Source organism: Nicotiana tabacum, chromosome 12 (assembly GCF_000715075.1).
Source record: "Nicotiana tabacum cultivar K326 chromosome 12, ASM71507v2, whole genome shotgun sequence".
NCBI lineage: Eukaryota > Viridiplantae > Streptophyta > Magnoliopsida > Solanales > Solanaceae > Nicotiana > Nicotiana tabacum.
In genome coordinates this window covers 127,596,852-127,606,413 of record NC_134091.1, presented here as the reverse complement: position 1 = coordinate 127,606,413, position 9,562 = coordinate 127,596,852, and the positions used below count along the sequence as shown (strand labels likewise).

At 34.8% G+C, this 9,562-nt stretch overlaps 1 protein-coding gene across 2 annotated transcripts; it reads left to right on the top strand.

The window, feature by feature from the left end:
* The first annotated feature begins 1,007 nt into the window (after positions 1 to 1,007).
* On the top strand, positions 1,008 to 5,044 carry LOC107799990 (protein RICE SALT SENSITIVE 3-like). 2 transcript variants are annotated; one of them, XM_016623132.2, is made up of 7 exons: positions 1,008 to 1,385; positions 1,588 to 1,638; positions 2,270 to 2,392; positions 3,155 to 3,260; positions 3,383 to 3,424; positions 3,781 to 3,837; positions 4,293 to 5,044. In XM_016623132.2, the coding sequence occupies exons 1-7, from the start codon at positions 1,258 to 1,260 to the stop codon at positions 4,773 to 4,775; spliced, it is 990 nt and encodes a 329-aa protein (XP_016478618.1). In that variant the 5' UTR covers positions 1,008 to 1,257; the 3' UTR covers positions 4,776 to 5,044. The 2 variants fall into 2 exon arrangements, with proteins under 2 accessions (XP_016478618.1, XP_075083173.1); XM_075227072.1 differs by lacking the exon at positions 1,588 to 1,638.
* The last annotated feature ends 4,518 nt before the right edge of the window (positions 5,045 to 9,562 follow it).

Sequence of the window (9,562 nt, the reverse complement as noted above, 5' to 3'; positions counted from 1 at the left end):
ATACAAGAACCGGAAAAGGGCCGCACTCAAAATGTATGATGTAGACAGTCAATCATAATACAAACATTAATGACGACTTGCATCAGACAAGAATGACCAAAGGATAATAAAAGCCCTACCATTATTTTCCCAATTGAAACATTAACGTAGTGCAAGATGGAGTTTTTATAGCCTAGACAATAGTTCATTTTTTCCAAAGGAAATGAGGTTCACTATAATGTTCAAGTGATTATTTATAGGAAAATTTTGGAGTGGTTTTAGTGGAAGCACAATCACATTTCCTTTCTGTTATTTGGCCTTTTGAGTTACACATCCTTGCACAAAACATAGTCATGTGCTCAACCCCAATCCCCAACTTTTCTCCCTGCCCCCAAAACCAAAGTTTGGCATCTTTGACCTTCTAGTACAGTTTATAGTACCAAAATCCTGTCACTCTTTTTGGGGTTACTAATCGTAGTATAAATATATACTTATTAATTTTTAAATGGAAATTTCTTATATACAAATTACCCCATCTATCTTATTTTATGAAATAACTTCCTTTTTGAATCTGCACCAAAAGGAATCATACCTTTCTCTTTTTGAAACTACTTGATTTTAGTAGCACTCACTATGATTCTCATGATCACTTTAAAATAAAAAATATATGTGAATCTCTCGGTATAATACACTACTCATTTAAAATGATACTCCCTCCGCCTTAGTTTATGTAAATATTTTCAGAGTTAAACTAATTAATTTTTTATAAGAATTGAAATATAGTATGTTCAAATTTTTTAAAATAAAATTTATATATTTAAATTTTACATAAAATGTGTTATAAGTCAAAATAATTAATAATTTAAAATATTTATAAGAATATAATAAAAGATTGTTTGACTATTAAAACAATTTTAAGTTTACATAAATTAAAATGGCTACAATAGTAATTTTGTATATTGCATATATTTGACTTATAAGTATGTTATAAGTGTCCCCACAGTCTCTCGTTTTTCCTGTTAATGTACGAAAAGAGAGCAACCCCCAAACCATCCTTTCCCACACGCACGCTCACACACACACACACACACAGTGATTTCTCCTCGTTTTTTGTCAAAGGTAAAAGCCAGTGACAGCTGACTGAGAGTGTGGAACAAAAAAAAAAGGGACAGTCTTGTGTTTATAACCATTCTCAACAAGGTAAAAAGCAGCTGGTTCTTGAATCTTGGCCCTTGATATTTCATAAGTGGAGAGAAAGAACGAGAAAGAGAGAAAAAGATGGTGGGCTCAGGAGAAAGTAGGAGAAAAGAAGCAGTAGGGATGATGGCACTACATGAGGCACTTAGAAATGTCTGTCTTAACTCAGGCTGGACTTACTCTGTCTTCTGGACCATTCGTCCTCGCCCGTATGTCTTCACTTTTTGCCTTAGTTATTACCTTTGTTGCTCGGACTCTTAGAAAATATTACCGGAGGTGTGTCGGATCCTCTAAAAGTAACATATTTCTTAAGGATTCGATACGAGGGCGACATTATTTTTGGACAGTTCCGTAACCTAGCTTATTACTATTGTTTCTTCTTGCTTTATTGTCTACTTTCTTTTTATGTAGGAGAGTTCGAGGTGGTAATGGTTGCAAAGTTGGAGATGACAATGGTAGCTTGTGAGTATTACATATTGCCACCATTTCGCTAAATATCTTGCTTGACCCGATAAAGAGGAGAAAGATGAAGATAAAACAAAGTGGAGTTTAAAACTTACATTTTTTTCATTAGATGAATAGTAGAAAAGAAAACGAATTGGGAATATATTTTAGTCATGTTAATGCGTTTATTTTTAGGAGTCTTTTAACCTTATTAGAGATTATTATGCCATTAGAAAATATCAAATATAGAGAAACTTCTTTTTTTATTTTGTATGGAGTTGGTCTGAGATGAATTTATACGGGAAACAAGGTCAATGCGGATTAGTATATGGCCAACCACAACTTATTTGGAACTGAGGCGTAACTGTTATTGTAGTAGTAGCTGAAGACTAGAATAAGGAAACAAGTATATCGGCCTTTACAAAAATTGCATTTCCTGCTATAAAGTATATCGGCTTGTTCATTTTAATTTGAATATCAGAATATCGGATATAGTCATGATTCAACAGATCAGGTCCTTCACTTTGCTGTTTCTTGAGTTTATTGAAAATAATGTGGTTATGACTAATGGTTTGTGTGGTTTTTTTTTCATATTTTTTAGTCTGTCTTATCTCTTTGAATGGTTTGTGATTTGTTATGCTTTGTGCAGGATGTTGATGTGGGAAGATGGTTTCTGCAGAGGATCAGATTGCTTGGACCAAATGGAAGGAGAGGATCTTGTGAGAAAAGCCTTCAGCAAAATGTCCATTCAGTTATATAATTATGGAGAAGGGTGGGTACTTGGTAGGTGGTAGTATTATTGAATTTGAACTATCTATTCTCTCACTTCCATGTCTAAAATGGATGCATTCCAAAGGTGTCAGTTATCATTAGAGGGATATGATGAGATGAATGAGATTTTTTCACTCTTGACCTAAGGTCGAGATCGCTGACAAGGGAGAAACCCCTGGTTGGGAGTGCTTCCCACTTAAATGTACTTTATGCAATGCGAAACTGAATTAGTCAAGCTCCTGAGGTCTCGGGTTCGATCTCTAAGAAGGAAGAAATCTCTCCGTCGGTGGCGCTTCCATTTTGAATGTACTTTATGCAGTGTGAAACTAAATTAGTCAGGCTCATAAGGTCTCGGGCTTGATCCCTGAGAAGAGAGAAATCCCTAGTTGGGAGCGCTTCCCTCTTAAATGTGCTTTATAGAGTGTGAAATTGAATTGGTCAGGCTCCTGAGGTCTCGGGTTTAATCCCTGAAAAAATGAAAACCCCCTGATTGGGAACACTTCCTTCTTAAATGTGCTTTATGCGGTGTGAAACTGTATTAGTTAGGCTCCTGAGGTCTTGGGATCGATTTCTAATCCCTGGTTGGGAGTGCTTCCCTCTTAAATGTACTTTATACAGTGCGAAACTAAATTAGTCAGGCTAGTGCGTTTCAGATATCAGATAGTTATAAAAAAATAATAATCCGGTAATAATTGAACTAGTAAAGCAGGACAAGAATTTTGGAACTATTTATTTATTCTAATTGGTCTATTTTGCTCTGCAGGTTGATGGGAAAAGTTGCATCTGATAAATGTCATAAATGGGTTTTCAAAGAGCCTACAGAAAACGAACCAAATGTATCCAACTACTGGCAAAGTTCATTTGATGCGGTATACATATTTATGTATAAAGAACTTGAAAAAGAGAAATTTTGGTTATATAATAGTAAGTATAGGGAAGTTGTTCTCCATTTGCCAATTATTGGTCTAATAAATATTTGCTGATTTTGCAGCTTCCTTCTGAGTGGACTGATCAGTTCGAGTCAGGTATTCAGGTCAGAATCAAACAATTTTTTCATCTGTTTCCTGTATTGCCCTGTTTGTCTTTATATTTGAATTATTACTACACATACATAGCTTTCTGTCTCATTTGGATTGAGACGAACTGAAACGACGTGACAGAGTAAGAATTCATATAGCTTGATCCTTAACTTTTTGCGATTGAGGGGTAAATTTTATGTTGTACAGACTCACTAAAATGCTGTCGTACCCGTGTTGTATCCTTAAAAAATGCACTACTTTTGAAGGATCCAACACGCACCCGACAATATTTTCGGAAAGTTCGAGCAACATAGGATGTAATTAATGTTATTGTATACTTCCACCTGTCTCATTTGCTACTCTTACTCAGACTATTGCAGTAATTCAAGCTGGACACGGCCTTCTTCAACTCGGTTCTTGCAAGATTGTAAGTCTCCGTTTTCTCACTGCTTTAAATTTGCTGCTTTCTTGTATCTCAATATTTATATAAAGGGAGCAAACATAGGGGAGTCTTGGCATAATTGATAAAGTTCCTGCTATGTGACCAAGAGGTCACGTGTTAGAGTCGTGAAAACAGCCTCTTGCAGAAATGCAGGGTAAGACTATGTATAATCTACCCTTATGGTTCGGCCCTTCCCTGGACCCCGCGCATAGCGAGAGCTTAGTGCACCGGGCTGCCCTTTTGTACAGTGGGAGCAAACGTGAATAGTAAGGACTCATTTGACCAATCTAACTTGCTTGAGATTGAGGCCTACTTGTTATTGTATCTTCGCTTCTTTCTGAAATTGTTTGATCTTTAAAATCTTAGGAAGCAAATAAAATTGCACATAAAGGTAAGTTAGAATCTGTTATTTCTATACTCACAAATTTCATCCTTTCCAGATAGCAGAAGATCTCCATTTCGTGTTGAGAATGAGGCACACATTTGAGTCTCTAGGCTACCAATTTGGCTCTCTCTTTTCTTCAACGCGAACCACTTCAAATTCGTCCACATTTCCTCTGAAGCAACAGATCAATATGCCAATACGTCCTCCTCCTGTTTTCAATTGGGGATCAAGGCCAAATCCTGCGTATCCTAACTTCCAAAATTCCGCTATGATTGGAGGAATTTCACATTCGTCTGAAGCTCAGACGATGGAAAATCATCACGAGAACGATGACATCAAATGGCCTAATGGATTGACTATTTTCAGCGCGCTCACTGGTCAAAGTGATGATTCCAGGCTTCTTTTCAATGCTGATAACTTAGTTAGCAAATCGGAGCATAATCAGCACGCGATGAATCATGATGAGAAGACCTCGAACCCCACTTCAGATTCTTCGCATCAGAACGAATTCTTGAGCCTAGAGAGCCATTTCGGATAGTGTTTACAACAACAACCCAGTGGAATCCCACAAATGGGGTCTGTGTAGCGTAGTGTGTATGCAGGCGTGATAATGTTTTACTTGAGGGAAAGTGTTAGTTATGTTTTCTGATTGTAGGTCTGTGCTTTGTTTTCATCCCTTCAACATTTTGCATAATTGCTTGTAGTGTTTTTAGTTAATCTTAGAAAAAGAAGAAAAAAATTGTTTCTACTCTCATTGCGTCATGAGTTTGATGTGAAGATATGTAAGTATGATACTAATTTTTTAAATTCCAACAGGCCGCTCGTTAGTAAGCGACCTACTTGTTAACAGGGTACCTATTTGTTATTTTTTTTTTAAAATTTCAAGCATGCCATTTCCCTTCCTATTTAGAAAGAATTACAAGAAAAACACGTGATTTTACACCATAACAAAAAATGACCCATGTTTTTAAGTTTTATCCGACCTAGCCCATATTGTACATATTTTGTAAGCACTAGCAAATTCAAAACCTGTGTTCTTACAACCATTGCTTCTAAAAGTTATGGAGTAAAATATGTGTTCTCACAACCATTGCTTTCACTCTCTCTTCTTCTCACATCTTCTACATATGCTTGAAGGGGCCGTGTATTTTTTGCTTCTTCCCTAGTGTCACCTGGTTGCAATGTAAGAAAATTAAAGAGTAGAAGTCCACCATTGAAGACCATTCAAAGCTTTGCTTTCGAAAATATGATTTTTTGAGTTTGTTAGTTGTTTGGATTGAGTGTTGTTCCAATTGATTAAAAATATCAAAAGGAGTTCAAAATTTAAATTTAAGTGATTTGGAGTGGATTTGAGCAAGATTTGAGTTAAATTTCAGAAAAGACGCAAGGAAGAAGACGGGGTCAATTTTTTTGTATAATCTTGTGTAATAGTGTATATGAGTATACACTCATATACACTATAATACACTTTTATACACCTTTATACAAGCGTCTGTAGACGAACTTCTTCCACGATTTTCAGTTGCAATTCTTGTTCAATACCAGTCCAAATCTCCACTAAACGACTCCAAATTTTATATACAACATCCTTATACTATTTCTAACAAGTCTAAATAACACCCACTCTAAATTTTTCACAAAATCAAATTCGGAATTTAAACCCACATATTTAAACTTGTTAAAAATCTAATTTTCACCACCCAAATAGATTTGGTTTGTTGAACTAATATTTGAGTAACAGTTACTGATTCAAAAATTAACTTAAAAGCTTGAACAATCTTTTTTAAAAATTAAATAGTAATTTCGAGAACCTATTGAAGTTGGATGTTGAATCTTAGCCTATTATTTTTGGGCTAGTTGGTTGTAAATTGAAATATGGGTTATAAAATTGAAAAGTAGGGATCCCAATTATTCTTATGTGAAATTTTTTCTAATATTTATATGGTTATAAAAACTTACTTTATGTTATAAAATATAACTCAAAGTAATAATATGGAACAAGGAAAAACAAGCTAAGAAATATATAGAGAAAGAGAGGAGAGTTTCTTATTTCTTCTTCAATTGTGTGTATTTTCCTATCTATTACAAGGCCTTTATATAGGCTTGAAAAGTGAAGAAAAATATATCATTGAATATGTCATTAAACATAGAAATATGTCATTGAATATGACATTAAGCATTTGAGAAGATCATGGAGGAAGAGTAGACATCCACCATAAATAGAATTTTCTTTTAACACTCCCCCTTGGATGTCCATAGATAATGTGCCCCGTTAAAACCTTATTAGGAAAAAACCCTATGGGAAAAAAAATCCTAATGAAGGAAAAAGAGTACACATGTTTAGAAATACGCCATTTGGTTGCCTCGTTAAAAACCTTGCAAGAAAAACCCAGTGGGACAAAACCTTGTAAGGGTAAAAGAGTACAACGAGTATTAACTCCCCCTGATGAGAGCATCAATTCACATCCTTGAGCCTTCGCATCTCAATCTTGTGCACTAGTTTCTTGAAGGTTGACGTCGGTAGAGATTTGGTGAACAAATCAGCCATATTATCACTTGAACGGATCTGTTGCACATTGATATCACCATTCTTTTGAAGATCATGAAAAATAACTTTGGTGAAATGTGCTTTGTCCTATCCCCTTTTATGAATCCTCCCTTCAATTGGGTTGTGCATGGTGCATTGTCTTCATACAAAATTATGGTAGTTTGTCACACTTCAAATCATATTTGTCTCGAATAAGGTGTATTATAGACCTCAACCATACACATTCTCGACTTGCGTCATGAATAACAATTATCTCAGCATGATTAGATGAAGTAACCACGATTGATTGCTTAATCAATCGCCAAGATATGGCAGTGCCTCCATATGTAAACACATAGCCTGTTTGAGATCGAGCCTTGTATGGGTCAGATAAATACCCAACATCGGCATAACCATCAAGATCGGGACGACAATCATTGCCATAAAATAATCCCATATCGGCAGTACCTTTTAGATACCGCAATATTTGTTTGACTCCATTCAAATGTCTCCTTGTAGGAGCAGAGCTATATCTTTTTAAGACATTAACTGAAAAAGTTATGTCAGGCCTTGTAATGTTAGAAAGATACATTAGTGCACCAATTGCATTAAGATATGGTACTTCGGGACCAAGAAGCTCTTCATTATTTTCATGAGGCCGGAATGAATCTTTATTTATATCGAGTGATCTCACAACTATCGGGGTACTCAATGGATGATCTTTATCCATATAGAATCACTTTAAAATTATTTTAGTGTATGTTGATTGATGGACAAAAATTCCATCTTTCATATACTCAATTTGTAGACCAAGATAAATTTTTATCTTTCCAAGATCTTTCATTTTAAATTCTTTCTTTAAATAGTCTACTGCTTTAGGAAGCTCCCTAGGAGTTCCAATGATATTTAAATCATCAACATACACGACGATTATAAAAAATTTAGATCCATATCTTTTTATAAAGACACAAAGATAAATTGAATCATTTTTGTACCCTTCTTTTAACAGGTACTCACTCAGGAGATTATACCACATGCGCCCTGATTGTTTCAATCCGTATAAGGATTTTTGAAGCCTTATTTAATAAATTTCTTGGAAACCTTGAAATATGATTCAGAACAATTTAAATCCTTCAATGATTTTCATTATACGCATATCACGTTTTTCTTGTATTGCCAGATTAAAACCTGAAATGAGACATCCACCACAGGAGAACATGTCTCTATATAGTCAATGCCAGGATATTTATAAATCTTCTTGTGACACAAGTCGTCTTTATGTCTTATCGACTTGACCTTTTTTATTTTTCGCACAAGAATATATTTATACCTCCACTGGCTTTATACTTTCGGGTGTTGGGACTATCCGTCCAACTTTATATTTTTCAGGTGAAATCAATTTTCGTTGCGTATTTTTCATTTGGCCAATCATTTATCTGTGCAAATTTCATGACAGATTTGAGCTCAAGATCCTCGTCAATATTAATAATATTGAGCACTACATTATATTAACAATATCGCCGACGATCATTTTATATCGGTTCTACTATTATCCAATAAAGACATAACTTATTGAGATCTCTTTATCTTATTATTTTCAGGTACCAGAGCCTCTCCCATGAGGTCTTATGAAGTGTTATGTCGCGGTGCTCTTCTAGAGCAATTACCTCCTTATTATGACCATCTTGAACATTTGCCCATCTCCTTCTTTAAGGAGTTTTATCTTTGGAACCGATTAGTCTATTATGCTTCATGCATGCCATAGACTCTATTCATTATGAACTTTATTTTATTTGGAGCATTAGCAGCTGAATATGACAGTTAGTTTTGGGTCAGCAAATACGCCTGGCAATATTTTGCAAATGAATTATCACTTGAGCTTCAAGTTCACATTTTCTCGTACGAGGATCTAGACGTACTCATAATAATTCATTACATGCATTACTTTTTCAGCTGCCCATTTTCTCCCCTTATTGTTGGGATCACAACACATATCCCTAGATTTATTTGGGGATCTATCTTTGTGCATTGTGGTGGAACAATTAAATCATATAGCACATTCATATTTCTAGATGGAAATTATTTGGTTCCTGACCCTGAACCGATTGTGATATGGAGAACTTATCATAACTTAGCTAGATGCGTACAAGTACTGTTGTATATTAAATAATACATCATGTACCAAATTTTATTTTGACAATTTTGTTCTCATAACCAATGATTTAGATATAATTGGAGGCATACAATTTCTGCTAAACCAACTTGGATTTAAACTAATATTATCAAGATAAATCATCATAATTTATATTCTGGAAATGTGCTCTAATAATTTGAGCAATCAATCTTGCAAAAGCCAAACTGCAAGTTGATAACAAATGCACATGTGACCATAGAATAGATGCATCTATTAAAATCATATAATAGTAAACGGTCCACATGGCAGGTGACTGGGCCCATGTATTTATCACCTTTTATTTGTTCCAAAAATTAAGGGATTAAATCCCAACCTTAACTGGTATATCATGAGAATAAGCAGCACAAGAGAATTCTTGAAAAATTTTCTATTTCTTCAATATATGCCAATGTAATTCTCAATTAATTTCTCGCATCATAATTGAACCGGGATGGTCAACTGGTCATGCCAACTAATATTTGTTTCAGTAAACCTCTAGTTTACTTGTGACATATGATTCCATCATCATGCTTATATTTGTATAGTACGAATAGAAAGAAAATCGGGTAACCTTTCATATTTACCCATTATGATTATAAAAATATGAAGATATTCAATATTTCTT

Excerpts from the sequence above, each read along its gene's own strand:
- LOC107799990 (XM_016623132.2), top strand. The coding sequence starts at position 1,258 with ATGGTGGGCTCAGGAGAAAGTAGGAGAAAAGAAGCAGTAGGGATGATG. Across the intron at positions 3,261-3,382 it reads GGCAAAGTTCATTTGATGCG|CTTCCTTCTGAGTGGACTGA; the intron begins GTATACATATTT and ends CTGATTTTGCAG. Across the intron at positions 3,425-3,780 it reads AGTTCGAGTCAGGTATTCAG|ACTATTGCAGTAATTCAAGC; the intron begins GTCAGAATCAAA and ends ACTCTTACTCAG.